The sequence below is a fragment of the Schistocerca serialis genome, chromosome 2 (assembly GCF_023864345.2).
Source record: "Schistocerca serialis cubense isolate TAMUIC-IGC-003099 chromosome 2, iqSchSeri2.2, whole genome shotgun sequence".
In the NCBI taxonomy this organism is placed as follows: Eukaryota; Metazoa; Arthropoda; class Insecta; order Orthoptera; family Acrididae; genus Schistocerca; species Schistocerca serialis.
In genome coordinates, this window is record NC_064639.1 from 824,254,647 (window position 1) to 824,273,383 (window position 18,737).

Below are 18,737 nucleotides of genomic sequence, written 5' to 3' on the forward strand. Positions count from 1 at the left end.
ATGCAAATTTGAAACCCTCAGAAGATTGTGAAGTATCCTGTACATCACGATTTGTTTTTTCTTTTTTTGTATTCCATATAAAATCTGCTAGTAACAATGAACTGAGCGCACCGCGCAATTGTTATGTAAGCTATAAATACAGCCCTCTCGAAGCGGTCAGAGTAAATAACTGTTGTGGAATATATTATCATGCTTACTGTGAAGCAGATATTGGTGCTTGTAAAATTTTTCTGAAACTGGTACTATCTTTTTTATGTCGAATACTATTAATAGAAGGCTTAGCGAAAATTGTTAAAACGAATTACTGCAAACATTTATGTATACATTTCCAAAGTGAGCTACTGGCTAAGGTTGGAAACTACATCTACATTTACATCTACGTGATTACTCTGCTATTCACAATAAATTGCGTGGCAGAGGGTTCAATGAACCACCTTCAAGCTGTCTACCGTTCCACTCTCGAAAGGCACGCGGGAAAAACTAGCACTTAAAATTTTTCTGTGCGAGCCCTGATTTCTATTATTTTATCGTGATGATAATTTCTCCCTATGTAGGTGGGTGCCAACAGAATGTTTTCGCAATCGGAGGAGAAAACTGGTGATTGAAATTTCGTGAGAAGATCCCGTCACAACGAAAAACGCCTTTGTTTTAATGATTGCCACTCCAATTCACGTATCATGTCTGTGACATTATCTCCCCTATTGCGCGATAATACAAAACGAGCTGCCCTTCTTTGTATTTTTTCGACGTCATCCGTCAGTCCCACCTGATGCGGATCCCACACCGCACAGCAATACTCCAGAATAGGGCGGACAAGCGTGGTGTAAGCAGTCTCTTTAGTAGACGTGTTGCACCTTCTAAGTGTTCTACCAATGAATCGCAGTCTTTGGTTTGCTCTACCCACAATATTATCCATGCGATCGTTCCAATTTAGGTTATTTGTGATTGTAATCCCTAAGTATTTAGTTGAACTTACAGCCTTCAGATTTGTGTGACTTATCGTGTAATCGAAATCTAGATGATTTCTTTTAGTATTCCTTGGGGAACGCCGGATATTACTTCTGTTTTACTCGATGTCTTTCCGTCTGTTACTACGAACTGTGACCTTTCTCACAGGAAATCACGAATCCAGTCGCACAACTGAGGCGATACTCCGTAGGCACGCAATTTGGTTAGAAGACGCTTGTGAGGAACGGTGTCGAAAGCCTTCCGGAAATCTAAAAATATGGAATCAATTTGACATCTCCTGTCGATAGCACTTATTACTTCATGAGTATAAAGAGCTAGTTGTGTTTCACAAGAGCGATATTTTCTGAAACCGTCCTGACAATGCGTCAATAAATCTTTTCTTCGAGGTACTTCATAATGTTCGAATACAGTATATTTTCCAAAACCCTGCTGCAAATCGACGTTAGTGATATAGGCCTGTAATTCAGCGGATTACTCCTACTTCCCTTTTTGGGTATTGGTGTGACTTGAGCAATTTTCCAGTCTTTAGATACGGATCTTTCTGTGAGCGAGTGGTTGTACAGAACTGCTAAATATGGAGCTATTTTATCAGCATACTCTGTGAGGAACCTGACTGGTATACAATCTGGACCGGAGGCCTTGCCTTTATTAAGTGATTTAAGCTGCTTCGTTACTCCGAGGATATCTACTTCTATGTTTCTCATCTTGGCAGTTGTTCTTGATTGGAATTCAGGAATGTTTACTTCGTCTTCTTTGGTAAAGGAGTTTCGGAAAACCGTGTTTAATAACTCTGCTTTAGTGGCACTGTCATCACTGACTGCACGGTTGTTATCACGCAGTGAAGGTATTGATTGCGTCTTGCCACTGGTGTGCTTTATGTTTGACCAGAATCTCTTTTGGGTTTCTGCCAGATTTCGAGACAAAATTTCGTTGTGGAAATTATTAAAAGCATCTCGCATTGAAGTACGCCCCATATTTCGAACTTCTGTAAAACTTTGCCAGTCTTTGGGATTTTGCGTTCTTTTAAATTTGGCATGCTTTTTTTGTTGCTTCTGTATCGCTAGGCGATGTTAAAACGACTGAATATAAATATCCACGGAGTGAGCCTAGTGTAAAGTGCATGTGGCCATCATCACGTCATGCTAGTCTAGTGTGTACCATTTTACTATTATTATTATTATTATCATTACATTTTGCGCGAAGACAAACTTTGATGTTAATGATCAATGAAAACCACCTCAGCTATATTATTACATATTTGTTTTACTACCAGTTTCGTTCGTTGGACATCATCAGGTTGCCGAGCTGTGCCTAAGTCATAACACGAATGATCTAGTTGTCGAATGTAATGTAATGTTAAGCTGAGTGGTTTTGGATTTACTTTCTGACATTACGTACGAGGACGAGACCATTCGTGTCGTGACAAGCACATCTCGGCAACATGATGATGGTAAAGGAATGAACCCGGACGTAACACGATAAATGTGTTTATAATGCAGCTGAGTTGGTGTTCATTAATCATTAACGTCAGTGACTACTGTGATGTTTAACATGATGAAGGAAAGTTCTAATAGTCCAGGTGTTTAATCGGTTTCCGAACGTTTATTTATTAGAAACAGTAATGATGCTGAATAACTGATGCTACGGATGCTACTCGAAATTCACCAAAAGAAGAAGAAATTGATTTCCATAGGCAAATACTACAAAAGTCCAATAATTACTATAGTTATCATGCTAATCATAAGCGCTATGTAGTGATTAATATCGAGACACTGTAATGAAGGCATGAAATCTTGGAGACTAATTTACATAACTGTATAGCCATATATCTAAGGGACAAGTGCTAGATAAATTCTTTGGTTCGGGAATATCCTACACATATCGAGCAATTTTTACCTGCATATGAAATGTATACGTGAGAGTTTGAGTCATCAATTCCGGTTAATACAGATCTCCGAACCATTGTGCTTGAATGAAGTAATCACAACACGAAACTATAGAAGCTGCTACGTTCACAGATCGCATAGAGAATGAGTATGGTTGAATAATATTTCACTTTCCCGAAGGATGAAGAAGCACGGTTTTAAAGAAACAGAAAGTGAAACATTCAGAAAGAAAAAACGGAACAATTTGTTGCACGTCGTAACTTCAAATTCAATGGTTTTCGGGACACCTTCTCTTTTGCGCACTAGGAAACCAATTCACAATACTGTCGCAGTATAAGAATAGTGGTTGCTATCCCTTTACTTCATATAACGAAAAAATAGCGACGTCTAAGCTGTGACACTTATCGAAAATGTTGGAAATGGCTTATGTATTAATGGCTTTGAGCTAAGTCCATTACAGATGCCGAATACAAATTATTACGATGCTTATTGAACGCTTTACAAAGCACTTGATATTTTCAGCGGGATCTGCCTGTAATAGTCATGCAATTAAATTTGAAAACTGTAGAGCGGTTGCAGAGAAGCCATTATGTTGCAGCTTACTTAGGTGACTGTTGCAGTAGTAGTATGTTAGCGACAAAAATTCCGTTCTGCGCAGCTAAAAGCACACTTCATAGATACTCCTACTCTACGGTTGAAACCAGAGATCATCTGACAATGAGGAGCCACGTCTGTGTGAGGAGCACATACGAGAACAAAGACTTTATTTAAGATAACTCTGTTATTGACTGTGTCTGAGAAGCAGACGTTGTACAAGAGCGCTTTTGGATAAAAATGGAACGTGATACTTTTGTGTGTAAAGTATGCAGCACGATTCTGCAAGTGCTCTGTTACTGAATAATGGTTTTATTTCGATGTAGCCACCCGAGTTTGGTTGCACGTTACTCCAGTGAGGTATGTAGCTATACAGTTTTAGAAATGTATTGCGAACTCTCTATTTGAGTCCAGTCAATATTCTATAGTCAAAATGTAGAGTGAAACTTGTAGCGAAATCGTTTTATTTCACTTTACTGAAACGAGTGTCTCTGAACCATATCCAACAATTACCATCTTTACAAATTACCATGTACACGCAACAGCTTATTGCTTACAGTGATTATTGAACTCAATTACCGTGTTTTAGAAGTACAGTGATTATTAAAATACACACTGGATAATGAAAGTGGGGCAGGGTGGGGTGCCATTTTTTTCACATAAATTGTATAGTGATTACTGTGAGTTGGATATGAAAATAAAACATTATTTCTAAAACAATGCTCTTCAAGAGGTTAATCAATTATTACTGCTTCACCTTTTCTTCAGTCTGGTTCAGATGACTAAAATAAACAGTCTGGGCAAATCAGTATCCCAGATTTAGTCAGTAATCATACTTGAGGTAATCGATGAAATTGATAAATACAACGCAATGTTTCGTTGTCAGTGAATGTATGTCCCATTAAGGTTTCCAGAATTCTGTTGCTATTGGTTCGAATTTTATAGTGTGTTATTTCTTGTGTACGGTTTGTGCGTTTGAAACTGTTTGTGCAACTGTGATTACTACAGCGTCGTTTCGATGTATAGCTGTTTGAACATTGTCAGGAATAGAATACAATTCATTCGCTAAACTATTATATGTCAAATATTTCATGCAACTACATTAAGCTCCTTGTCTTTAAATTTATTAATTGTTATCTGGTTCTCATATCCAAAGAGTGGCTGCAATTTACATGCCCGCCACCTAACCAAAATCACTGTAAACGTTCCGTGGTAAGGCAGACTAGCATAATATGAATTATGTTTCTAGTTACCTGAAATAGTGCGAGCGCGTTGCACTAGGAATAACTCTTATGTTATCTAATACAATAGAGGAAACACCTCGGTCCAATACATTTTATAATCACAGGACGCGTTTCTGAGAATTATTTCTCCATGATCACGATAATTTTTATCTTATGATGTATTTCTGAAAATAATTTATTATACAGGGTGTCCCATTTACCTTGACCACCCTAAATAACTGTTTGTCCAGACGCAAGTTACAAAATGTTTCGAGCGAATGTTCTTTAGCCGTCAGGGGGACATCAATCAGCATGATTGCCTTCCTTGTAGCTTTGTTTTTCACAAAGATATGAACAGCGGTATGACTTTTTTAATTGGCACTCTGTATTTTTATTCGGTAATTCATTCCCTCTCCTAAAGACCTATTCAAAAATGTATCACAGTGCACCATTCAGTGAAACACAACGCTATTAATTACATAACACAACAATGGCTTTGAGCCCAGGATCACAAACTCGTCCACTTGCTGGAGTTGTCAGAAAACAAATGAAAACCAAGTAAATACATAACACAAAATTGACTTTGACTCTCCTGTACCATTTACCAGGAGTAGAACATTCAAAAGTGCTCAAAGTGGTGACCCTGGTCACCGATACACTGGTGCACTCATTGAATGAAAGAAATATTTACTGCTTCCAGTGTTTCCTGCTGAAGAGAATTACAAGCAAGCACGATACGTTCCTGCATTTCCTCTGGAGTTGTTGGAACGTCGCGATAGACAACATCTTTAATGCATCTCCAAAGAAAAAAGTCCAGAGGATTTAAATCAGGAGACCTAGCAGGCCAAGTAACTGCTCCTCCTCGACCAATCCGTCTGGCAGGATACCTTCAGTTCAGAACACGACGTGCTTGCAAGGAATTATGTGCTGGACGTCCATCGTGTTGATACCACGTAAGGATTCTGGTTCTTGGCGACACTTCATCCACTTGAGGAGGAAGAATTCGTCTGAGGAAGTGGGCATGCGCTGTGCCGTTTAGACTACCACTGATGAAATAAGGGCCAATAACTGTAGTGCCAAGCATCCCACACCAGACGTTAGCTTTCCATTGACGCTGATGTTCCACCTGTCTAAGCCATCGTGGGTTGTCGCTGGACCAATAATGCATGTTCCTTGTATTTACCTGTCATTTGTTTGAGAAGGAACATTCATCGGTAAATAGAATATTGGAGAAGAAATCCGGATTGGAATCGGTGACGTGTAAGAATACTGTGTACACTGGTTTTAGGAATGCCAACCTCGTGTTCAAAAAATGGTTCAAATGGCTCTGAGCACTATGGGACTGAACATCTGTGGTCATCAGTCCCCTAGAACTTAGAACTACTTAAACCTAGCTAACCTAAGGACAACACACACATCCATGCCCGAGGCAGGATTCGAACCTGCGACCTCGTGTTCAAGCTGTCGTGTGCTCACATCTGGATTCATAGCAACGGAAGCGATAACAGTAACTTCGGCAGCTTCGTCTGTGGGAGTGCTACGACGATTGCGTTGTCGTGGGTTGAAACTTCCCGTATCCCGAAGCGTCGCAACAAGACGAGAAAACATCCGTCGGGAAGGTGAGTTCTTGACGGGATATCGCTCTCTGTACAGTTCCGCTGCCTGAGTAGCATTTCGCCTGCCTTCAACAACAACAGTAAAAAGATACGTTATGTCGATGCAGTTTGTAGGAAGGACAACCTCTATTGTATGTCTACTCTACACAACAGTATTTAAAAGTACTAAACTACTGTACTAAATGCACTCGTACATACGTAAACAGTATTGCAATTACTGTTCTGCTAACTTAACATTCCTCATAGACGAGTAGCATTTCTATCTTCTCTTCGTTGGTGTACATTCTACTCACACAACTCTTCAACTGACGATGGTTGACGGAATTAAGGGTGTGCAACGTCAACGTCGCAACGTTTGCTTGAAACATTTTGTAATTTGCATCTGGACAAACAGTTATTTAGGGCAGTCAAGATAAATGGGACAGCTTGTATTCAAACAGCGTCACAATGATACAAAATCTGATTCGACTAATTACATCAGAATGGCGGACGTAAGTCATTCAGAAAATACAATATGCGAGAAATAAGCGTCATAACAAGAAACAGCCATTCTCATGGAATCACATGCCTTTGTGAACTCACTACCAAACTGCCAAGTTCAGACCTTACCGCAGCCTCGGGCTACACTACAAATTAGTCTATTACACAACCTAAGCGCCAAAAATAATATAAAAGTTAAAGAAATACCATCGGTTTTCTGTTCTATCGCGGTCTGTGTACGTATGACCTCACTTAGCACACTATCGTTAAGTCAAAGCTACGTCTGATATCGGTAAGTTCAACTCACCCCATAGCTCAATGTTAGCGGTTCCAACAGCCATCTTCGGATCAACGTACAGTACTGATGACCGTACGCTGTGTTTAATGCGTTAGTGGTAATGCACAAGCTGCACATTTACCTGAAGATGACCGTTTGTGACTGCTGGAACCGACGCTATAAAAATAACGCTGTGGCTATGTCTGTAAATAAAAACTTTGTTGAACTATTATTAGTACATAGTTCAGAAATAAACTTGCGTCACTACAGAGTTACCGGGAAAGTTTGGATTTCAATCCAGTGGCTTTCTTCGTTTATTTGAAACTACGCATAGTTTCACGTGACTGTCGTGGCTTACGCGTCACTGATATGACTGAGGACGTAGTGAGTCATTTTCACGAGCGTTCGACGAACGTATGGAAATACTAAGCGTTTCTGCTTCTTTCTTCAAAGAATAATGTCAAGTGCGATCTTCTACCGCACAGATTAATCTAGGGAATTCTTGTAGAAAGCAATATTGTGTTTATGTTTTTTTTAATGATTCCTGTTACGAAAGGAAAGTAGATGGCATAACGATGTGCCAGAACATATTATGCGTATCTCGAATAGCAGTATGATGGCTGTAGAGGTTACTATAGTCTCCATGAAGGAATACACAACATGTCTGGCCTGCCGTCACATCAGGCACTGCAGAACTCCCGAGACTGATACAGGAGAATCGGCCACACAGTTGCCCTCAGGTACAGGAAACTAACACCTCTCCTCCTTCAGAGTACTTGTTCCTACTACCAAGATTTAAGACTCATACCTCTGGATGGAAGGTTAACAAATTAGCCCACGTTAGTGGCTTACGTTACAGTGCCAGACAAATGAGAATGATGAAAATTCCTTAGATGGCCATTGTACAAACCGAATAGTGTTTACAGGTTAGGCTGTGCAAGCAAGACTAATGTCTGGGTTATCACACTCACCAGACGTGTCCCACACGGCAAAGTGTATCCTATAGTCCGCCACGTTGTACGTCGAGCCATACTTCTCGAAGCCAGTCGGTGTGTACACCTGCAACAAAAGACAGGCAGATTATCTATGAGCATTGCTTACATGTTTATTAGACTTAACACCACCTTCATTTTGGCCACTCGTTGAGTGCAAAATGTAGCGCGGGCTACTCTCAACATTTCACCCTTCTGCACCGCAGCGATATAACAGTGGACCAGCTTTCATTAGTTAGGAATGTACACAGATTCACTACTTACTAACATCTAGCGAAGAAATCTCCCTGGTGACCCAAATTTCGATTACAGTATTAATTTGTGAATGTAAATTGATCTATTGCTACATTTGCCGTCCTACGGGCCCGGATTCGATTCCCGGATGGGTCAGGGATTTTCTCCGCTCAGGATTGGGTGCTGTGCTGTCTCCATCATCATTTCATCCCCATCCGGCGCGCAGGTCGCCCAACGTGGCGTCGAATGGAATAAGACCTGCACCAAGGCGGCCGAACCTGCCCCGCAAGAGGCCTCCCGGCCAATGACGACAAACGCTCATTTCCATTATTGCTACATTTATACATGTTATGTACAAGGATGGTACGGGTTACTTCTTGTCAGTATTAGAGTCTTACTTTCTTATTCCATTGGTGCTAGAAGCTAGGCTAAAATTAATGTCAGTGTGCTTCAGTATACGGACTAATCCCTCTATCTTTCCATCCTGGTCCCCATACTATATCTAGACTACCATAGGGACGGCAGAATTATCTCACAATCTTTCTTGAATTCCGGTTCTCTAAATTTACCCAGCGGGATTTCCGGAGAATACAGTTGCTCTTTTTCAAAATATTACCGTTCAAGTTTCTTGAAAATCTCCTTCACAATATCAGATGGTCTATACTGACATGTTACAGTCCTGTTTTCTCCTGCACTCCTACTGGTTATGGACTACAAGTTCTGGAGGGATATTCTAGTCCAGATCCACTAGAATCTTGTATGAGGTTGCATTTACGAACGCTCTTCATTTTTCAAGAACTCTCGCCACAGTCTCACTAACAATACACGTGTCTTCTCTAACATTAATATTACATGTTCTTCTCATTTCAAACTTCAAGATATTTAAGCGACGTAACAAGTAATCGGTCACTATGTTGTTGTTTTTTTTAATGGTCACTATCTTGCATTTCTCCACAGTTAAAGAGAGCTGCCGTTCACTGCATCAAGCGGAAACACTAGGTAGTTCAGCAGTTCCTTAGAATCAGCCAGTGACGATGCCCTCCTAACGTAATCAGTTTCGCCCACCAACAATCTGAGAGTGCTGCTGGCCCTATCGGTTGAACGGTTTATGTATAAGGGACCATCAGAAAGTTTCCGTTTGAGGGCGTTGCTGCCGCGACTCCGATGCAGGTGTATAAGCATCCACAAGTGGGCAAGGGATTAGTGTGGTATTCGTGTCTTTCCGACGTGCGTGCGGTAAATGTGGAAACGTAGACTGTGGCTAAGTTATTACCAAACGCGTTCGTACAGGACCAACATGCTGTTATTATTTTCTTGAGTGCCAAAGGGCAAATACCAGCATACATCAAAGGTAGGAGACGAGGTGCTAGTGGAAGTAAAGCTGTGAGAAGGGGGCGTGAGTCGTGCTTGGGTAGCGCAGTCGGTAAAGCACTTGCCCAAGAAAGGCAGAGGTCCCGAGTTCGAGTCTCGGTCCGGCACACAGTTTTAATCTGCCAGGAAGTTTCATACTAGCGCACACTCCGCTGCAGAATGAAAATTTCGTTCTGGATACCAGCAGACATCCTTCGGAGAATGAAGAATGTGCATGTGGCAATAAGTCTGTCGAAAATCACCGTTGTGGAATGGTGTGCCAAGCTTCATAAAATGCACGTTCCCATATGGCAAATGTCGTAACGCAGAAGTTACGCCAACTCACGCGGGAGAGCACCTGACCTATAGCCCTGATCTCTCCCCAGTGGATCTCTCCCCAGTGGTCCCTTAAAAAAGGCGTTGAAGGATCGACAATTCCTGTCAGACGATGATGTGCAACAGGCAATTACAGGCTTCCTCACGCAGCAGAACACGGTGTTTTACCAAACGAGTATTTTCATCTACATCTACACAGATACTCTGTAAATCACATTTAAGTGCCTGGTAGAGGGTTCATCGAACCACCTTCACAGTTCTCTATTATTCCAATCTCGTATAGAGCACGGAAAGAACAAGCACCTATATCTTTCCGTACGAGCTCTGATTTCCCTTATTTTATCATGGCGATCGTTTCTCCCTATGCAAGACGGAGTCAACAAACTATTTTCGAATTCGGAGGAGAAAGTCGGCGACTGAAATTTCGTGAGATGTCCATCCCAAATCCTGTAAAGTTCAGTGACACTCTCTCACCTATTTCGCGATAATACAAAACGTGCTGCTCTTCTTTGAACTTTCTCTATGTACTCCGTCAGTCCTATCTAGTAAGGATCCCACACCGCGCAGCAGTATTCTAAAACAGGACGGACAAGCGTAGTGTAGGCAGTCTCCTTAGTAGATCTGTTATAGTTTCTAAGTGGCCTGCCAATAAAACGCAGTCCTTGGTTAGCCTACCTCATAACATTTCCTATGCGTTCCTTCCAATTGTAATTCCCAAGCAATTAGTTGAATTCACGGCCTTTAGATTTGACTGATTTATCGTGTAACCAAAGTTTAACGGATTCCTTTTAGCATTCATGTGGATGGCCTCACGCTTTTGGTAATTTAGGGTCAACTGCCAATTTTCGAACCAAACAGATATCTTTTCTCAGATCAATTTGTTATGATCTTCTGATGACTTTACTAGTCGATAAACGACAGCGTCATCTACAAATAACGTAAGATGGCTGCCCACATTGTCTCCCAAATCGTTTATATAGGTAAGGAACAGCACAGGACCTATAACACTACCTTGGGGAACGCCATAAATCACTTCCGTTTTACTCGGTGACTTCCGGCCAGTTACTACGAACTGTGCTCTCTCACAGGAAATCAGGAAAACAGTCACATAACAGACGATATCCCATAAGCACGCAATTTCACTACAAACCGCTTGTGTGGTACAGTGTCAAAAGCCTTCCGGAAATCCAGAAATACGGAATCGATCTGAAATCCCTTGTCAATAGCACTGAGCACTTCATGTGAATAAAGAGCTAGTTGTGTTTCACAGGAACGACGTTTTCTAAACCCATGTTGACTGTGTGTCAATAGACCGTTTTATTCGAGGTAATTTATAATATTCCAACACAATATATGTTCCAAAATCCTGCTGCGTATCGACGTTAATGACATGGCCTGTAAGTAAACGGATTACTCCTACTACCTTTCTTGAATATTTGTGGGACCGGTGCAGCTTTCCAGTCTTTGGGTACGGGTCTTCCGTCGAGCGAACGGTTGTACATGATTGTTAAGTATGGAGCTCAGCATACTCTGAAAGGAACCTAACTGATATACAGTCTGGACCAGAAGAATTGCTTCTATTAAGTGATTTATGTTGCTTCACTACTCCGAGGATATCTACTTCTACGTCAGCGACCGCCTTAATGGATCAAACACGAACTTGAAGAAGCGTTATTAGATGTCCGCCCCGAACAAATACAACGGTCAATAACGAACAAAATGACATAAAAAAGTGGTCAGGGCGGTCGAATGCTGTGCCAAGCGAGTGGTTCTAGGCGCTTCAGTCCGGAACCACGCAGCTGCTACGGTAGCAGGTTCGAACCCTGCCTCGGGCATGGATGTGTGTGATGTCGTTAGGTTAGTTAGGTTTACTTCGTTTTAAGTCTATGGGACTGATGACTTCAGATGTTTAGTCCCATAGTGCTTAGAGCCATTTGAACCATTTTTTTTGCTGTGCCAAGGGGCCCGGGTTTGATTCCCGGCTGTGTCTGAGATTTTCTCCGCTCAGGGACTACGTGTTGTGTTGTCTTCATTATCATATCATCCTCATCGACACGCAAGTCCCCGAAGTGGCGTCAACTTAAAAGACTTGCACCATGCGAACGGTCTACCCGACGGGAGGCCCTAGCCGCACGACATTTCATTTTTTCTACGTCGGTGGGATGATAGAGTGCTCACGACGATTTTGTCTGACTGACGTACCGCTTCTGGACAGTACGACCTCAGAATGGAAACTTTTTGGTCACCCCTTTTATATGGAGAACACCAGTCATCGTACAACGCAACAACCGCGATAGGATAACTTTCCATGAGGCTGAAGTATCATATGTTGTCCGAGATAAAAACACCGTACATCAGACATACGGAGCTCATTCCATGTGTACAGATACATCACGTAGCAGAAAACAGGTAAATCGTGTAACCCTGCGTTTAACACAAAGACAAGGTCGTAAGGAATATCTTCACGCATACGAGATCGGCTTGAAGAAAGTTTTTTTCTGATAAAACAGTACATTGTACGAAATGAGTGTTGTAAGATAAGCTTTCCGTAAGAGGCAGCGTTACCAGCATTACAGAGAGGAATGGGGAGGGGGCGGGAGTTATGTAAGTAGTCCAAAAGTGGATTAACTAGTTGAAGTCCAGACATTTATGGTGACAAAACTGTAATACGAGAAGGACGTACAGCCGTCGTGGAAGTGGCGCGCCAACTCCATTGTGGGTAGGAAATGGATATCCAGAGGCCGCTGACGTAATGAAGCCCCTGACAGAACAGCAGAGGTGGTGTCTAATCCGGTGTGGCCGGCTGCCAGCAGCGCCTGTTCTCCGAGCAAGCAGCGCCTAAATATCCTCTCTGTTCCCCATACCGGAGAGACAAACCGGGGAACTAAATTGTCAGAGCTCTGTTCTGTGAATGGGATGAAGGGAAATGGCGTCATTGAGCATCTGTATTCTGCCTCGGAGTGCCACACCGCGGCGCTAGACCACAGTACTGGCGCAAAACGGGAGTAGCCCTGTAGGACATGCGACATCAGCTGCACAATCCGTGCTGCGGCATCTGTCAAGCAGCATTTGCTTGGAGACGGAAGGCTAACTGCGGTTGCTATGTAGCTCAGAAACACGGAGGAAAGAATACAACAAATTTATAAATTAATCTTCCATTAACACGCGCTTTTCAACAGCTATCTATTAACGCCCTTATCAAGGGATCACCAATTTAGTACTGCAGGGCAGCATGGAGGGTAAAAATCGTAGAGGGAGACGAAGAGATGAATACACTAAGCAGATTCAGAAGGATGTAGGCTGCAGTAGGTACTGGGAGATGAAGAGGCTTGCACAGGGTAGAGTAGCATGGAGAGCTGCATCAAACCAGTCTCAGGACTGAAGACCACAACAACAACAACATCATTAATTTCGTTTGCATTTTATAATCTGACGACACAATGCTGGGCACGAGACACAGAGTGATCCTTAAGAAAGGAAGTATGAAAAAAGTGGCTATCAATATGTTGAAGGAGCCATCCCGTCATTCACGTAAATTTACACAGAGAAACGACGAAAACTTTAGCATTTCGTTCGGACAGGTTTACGAAACTGACTGCTGCTCTCTGTGAAACCAATATTTTTTGGTCATTCGACTTGCTCAGTGTAGATCCGGTTTTAGATGCATGACGTATTTATTTCTCTTTTTTTCCACTTTTATAACTTACGCAGTGACGTAGTGCCATGGTTAAGACATTGGACGTGCCTTTGGGAGAAGAGAAGTTCATATTTCCGTCCTGACACTCAACTAATTCCTTCTCCCGTACTATTCCAACTCAGCTTGTGTTAATGATACTGATATCGACGGTGTGTAGGACATCCTCCCCTTCCTTCCATGGCAGTTATTACATGTCTAACACATAATAACGAGCTCGGTATACTACTGAACTCATTAACTATCGGTAACTGGATACAACTAGCGTCATGCAGAAAAATAAACGAGTATCTGATGGCCGATATACATTTCAGACAGACTGTGGAAGTTTGAGTCCTCAAACACTATCTAATGGTGCTGACTCATTTGACATTTATAAACGTATGTTCGAAAGGGGATTTGACTAATGGGAATATGTAAGTGTGTTTAATGTGAAACGGAGTTCCAGACGTAGGTCAATTACTTACAACTCATTTACTGAAGTGTTGATTCCTGTGCGATGAGTAGTCTATTATGAGTACATCCACATCTGATGTGCCGTACTGTGTACATATGGGAGTCCCAGAACTTAAGGGTCTAAATTATACAAGCGGCAGAGAATCGTAAACAGTGTGCTTTGTGATAAGGAACTAATGGCGGAGATCAATATTCAGTTTAGGCATGCTGACATATACAGCTTACCGCAAGTAGCAACAACATACACTCACAGCAACTGTTCCAAGTGACGACCGTCAGTCTCAATAAACGCGTTACAAATGCCATACTGCGGTGAATAATCACATCACAAAATTGAAATTCTGAGATTAAAATCATTCCACCTCATTAGTTTCACATGTTGCTTACGGTAGGGGAGTAACTGCTCCACCACCAGTCCTCTCAACAGTGCATATTTGGAAGTGATGGTTTCATGGGCAAGCTGACATATGTTTATTAGTGAATTTTCTCTCTCACGTCCATCACCACCTCTTAATATTCTGCTGCGCAAACATTAACTGTACAGAACCTTCACTTACTTCTGTTGGAAGAGCGACAGTTTCTCGTACTTTTCATCAGAGGCGACAAGCTTCGTCCAGTTATGGTGACACCTATTAGCTAGTTTTTTATTTGTTCCATAAATCATATGCACAATAAATGTTACGATGTGGAACATGTGAACCCCCCCCCCCGTCCCCCCACAGACACACACATAAAAAGAAACTCTTATTTTATATGACAAAAAGCCACAGGTTACCGTTTCGCCGCTAGGGATTCATGAATTGTTTTGATATTAGTGATGTTAATTACAGATATTTTTCTGTAAGAAATGATTAATTACACTATTTAAGCATTCCTCTATGGTATTTAAGCAGTTGGTAAGGAGAAACATCTGTAATCTACATTTGAAAACACTTCTGCTATTTGTCAGGCATTTCGTTTCTCTGGTCACTACACGACCACGATATTATTGAACTTTGGCCTCTCGTGGCCGTTATCGGAAACATGCGATGACACTACAGCAAACAAGTACAGTGGGGGGTAAGAGGGTAAGGAAAACAAATCGCACTGCGAATGCTTTCAGGACACTTCTGCGTATACTATTAAGTGGTTCAGCGTGTCCTCATAAAATACAACTATACTCACGATAAGCCGACGGAAGCGCCCCATTCTCAGAATGTCGATTAAAACATTCTCAAATAGATTTATAGCTGTCGAGTTTAGATTCATTAAAAGATAATGCACATCATTTTTCCTTTTAATACTGTACTTGCAAATATCTCTGTTGCTCTCGAACTCAGACGGACTATTGATGACAATTTCATAAGGAATAAATTCTCAATGGTACAGTGGTTAGTATTCATTCCCAGCTACTTAAACAGATGCCTGAAAGATGTACGTGTGTGAGTCTAACCCATAATTCTAATTATTTTTATGTGCAATGAATATTTTTTGTCGAGAGTAGTGAAGAAAAATATGCAAAATATATTATCTTACTGACTTTTGTATCTCCAAAGCCGGCAGCTATTCTTAATAGCAAAAGTAGCCGAACCTAAATGTTTTAGCAGGCCTATTACTTGAATTTCCTAGTTTACGTTTCCTCCTTAGAATTTTTTACCTTGTTTATTACTTCTTTTTGGTATATTAAGTTAGTAGAGGTAAGATAGTTTTTACTTATAATTAGTACACAAAATTTTCTATATGCCTTGCCATAGTCCTGTTACTCTGTGATGAGCTGTTTGTTTCAACAGTAATCATTAATCATTGCATTTTAGGTGAGTTAACGTTACTGAATGAGAGAAAGCATATACATTATTTGAATTCCACTGTAGTTGCATTGCACTTCAGCAACTTGCTGGCAGCTGTTTGCTCGTAATTAATGCTGTCTCACATTGCAATAGCGTCTGTATTTCAAACGTGCTTGTTCCCACGATATCTGTCTATCGCTTACTCATACACTCGTGTGCATAAATGAGCAATGTATGTGCTGGTATGATCGCGTGAGTGAACGTGTAATTTCCATGGGTATGTTGAGAGTTTTGTGTCTTTCATTAGCTGTGATTATACTCTTGTGAAGCCTGTGCCATGTTACTGTGCTGCCTTTTTATTCTACGAGTAGGCTATCTGAAGACCACGTTCAAATTTCAGGTCTTCATTCTTTGTTCTTTTCTTTTCTTCCAGTATGCTTTCATCTGTTCATACCAGACTTTTTAGCTACACTGCCTTGGAATCCTTCCATTTTAAATACTTTTCCCGAAAACTTTCTCTGTTGTCTACATCTTCTGTTTTTATATTGTTTCTTTCTAAAACCTTTTTTAGTTTTTTGACCCAGCTTGTTGTGGAATTCTTACCTCACAAACATCTGAAAATCTTCCATTCGATATAAATGTCGAAAAAACATCGGTCTTCATTTTCTCATTACGTTTGAAATATTTTCTATATTTTGCTGTATTCTTGTAATTTCCAATCTTCTGCTGTGTTTTGTGACCCTAATATTTTGCATATAATTCGTCTTTCTACTATTTCTGATTCATCTAAACTATAGTTTAATGCCAGGCATTCGATTGCATATAGGCATTCTGGATTCGCTGCTCTGTTGTAATATCCTATATCTACATTTTTGGGTACGCACTTTTTACTGTAGAGCTCTCTCGTGATACCTTATGCTCTTCCCAATTTATGCTACCTTTCCTCTATTGCAGATTTTTCCAGGTCATTTTCTTTGATTATCTCCCCTAGATTTTTAAATTTTTGTTCTCTATTTGACAAATATATGTTTTCAGGAATTTTAGAGCATCCTTAACTTATATTAGAAATTTTGTATTTTTTTTGCAGGAAGTCTTAAGCCAGTTCTGCTCGCTATTTCTTCCTGGAGATTTATTTGTGTTGTAGCAGATACCGCATTTTCGGAAAGTGTAGCAAAAACATCTGCAAACGCAAGACAGTTGATTTCAGTTTTTTGCTTCCTCTTCCTGACCTTATCGGCGAAATGTTGAGTTCAATAAGTTTTTTGTTTCAAATTCTCACTGTTTTTTAACACACTATTAAAAATTGCAAGTTTAAACTTCCATGGACAATATATAGCAAACTTGGTTTGCTTTTACTGTGTTTAATCACTCTTGGTTCCACACTGAAAGTTTGCTTCCCAGTTCTTCTTATGTCGATCTCAGATCTACTGCGGTCAGGATAAGCTATTAGGCTCATTTAGCGGCGCAGCAGATGTACTTGTGTGTGTCTGTTCTACTGATGAGTTCAAAAGGCACACAAGTATCGGACACGGTTGACGGTAAAATAAAATTATTAAGAAGAGTATTTGAGTTCAAAAGATCGCAACACCAGTTGATTAAATTAGGCGCCTGTGCTTCGTTGCAGAACAGAACTTCACCTTCTGTCGCGTATTCAACGTGCTACGCATTCATTACACAGTAACAAGTAACTAATTCACTGAGATAAGATTTTCAAGCAATGTCTTTTCCACTATACGAGCCACACACGAGAATTCTTTAAATGTTTTTTTTGTATTACCGGACTTAACATGAAGTTTTCAGTTTTTGCCATATGTTGAGTTGTGTAAGAAAATTCAAGCTAGCACTCACGTGACCGATGACGAAAGACAAGTAGGGTCAAGCTTGCGTTTTTGTCGTAAAAGTTTGTAACGCGGCGTATCTCATTAACATCAGTCAAACATGACGCTGTCAGTGTGGCTAACTTACTTTCCTACGGCGGTCTCATGGGACAAGTTCTATTCTTTAGCGATCTGGCATTTATTCAGCAGCGAAATGCGCAGTATTGTCGTCGCTAGTCGAGTAATGCGCCTTTGCAAAACGTCGCAGCAGTCTGCAACCCAGACTGTAAGTATCTTAGCGGAAAGATCAGATTAGCACGACTCAGCGAGAGAGAGAGCAGTTCCACGGCTTATTTCGCTGCAATGTCCGCGAAAGTCCACCTGCAAAAGTGCACGCTGAGCGAGACACACTTGGACGACCGCTTTGTCTCAATCTAAGAGCAAGCTGATCGAAACGAATTAGACACGGTGCTGACTCAAAGAGAAACCTAGCTTACCTGGCAACGTGTAACAAATCAGAAATTTGACTCATTACTCAATCCACTGACATTCTGATGTGAACCCAGATGCTATTCGTGGGTAAAGATTCAGAAATATCTGTCACAGTTCTGTAAGGCCAAAAAATTCCACCTAATTGAAATTTAGTACTTTATCCATCCTCGGTAACTGTGTGCGTAGTTGTCGGAAAAATCAGCAACAAGTTGTATAAAAAGAATTTTTTAACCAGTTTCAGGCACCTAGTGCCTAGTGCCCTTCTTCAGAAGATTAGAATTATTGCATTATTATCGAGAGTCAAAACCAAACAGGTGTATGCAGCTTATTTTAATAGTTGTGACTATTGTAATGTGCTGCACATACCTGTTTATTTTTTATACTCGCCAGTAATCCGATAATTGTAATCTTTTGAAGAGGGGCACTAGGTGCTTGAAATCGGTTAAGGAGTAAAGTTTATTTTGTACAACTCCTTGCTGATTTTTTCCAACAAAGACTTGTAATTTGCCAACTGTTCCAGCCTTCACTGTTCTCGTATATACCACTATGTAATAT

General features: G+C 40.9%; 1 protein-coding gene across 1 annotated transcript in view; it reads right to left on the reverse strand.

The window, feature by feature from the left end:
- The window catches only part of LOC126458073 (rho-related GTP-binding protein RhoE-like), a 283,060-nt gene that overhangs the window by 37,443 nt on the left and 226,880 nt on the right, over positions 1-18,737 (reverse strand). Inside the window, exon 2 of the mRNA XM_050094887.1 lies at positions 8,017-8,104. Within this exon, the coding sequence (XP_049950844.1) occupies positions 8,017-8,104 (88 nt within the window). The remainder of the gene's footprint in view (positions 1-8,016; positions 8,105-18,737) is intronic.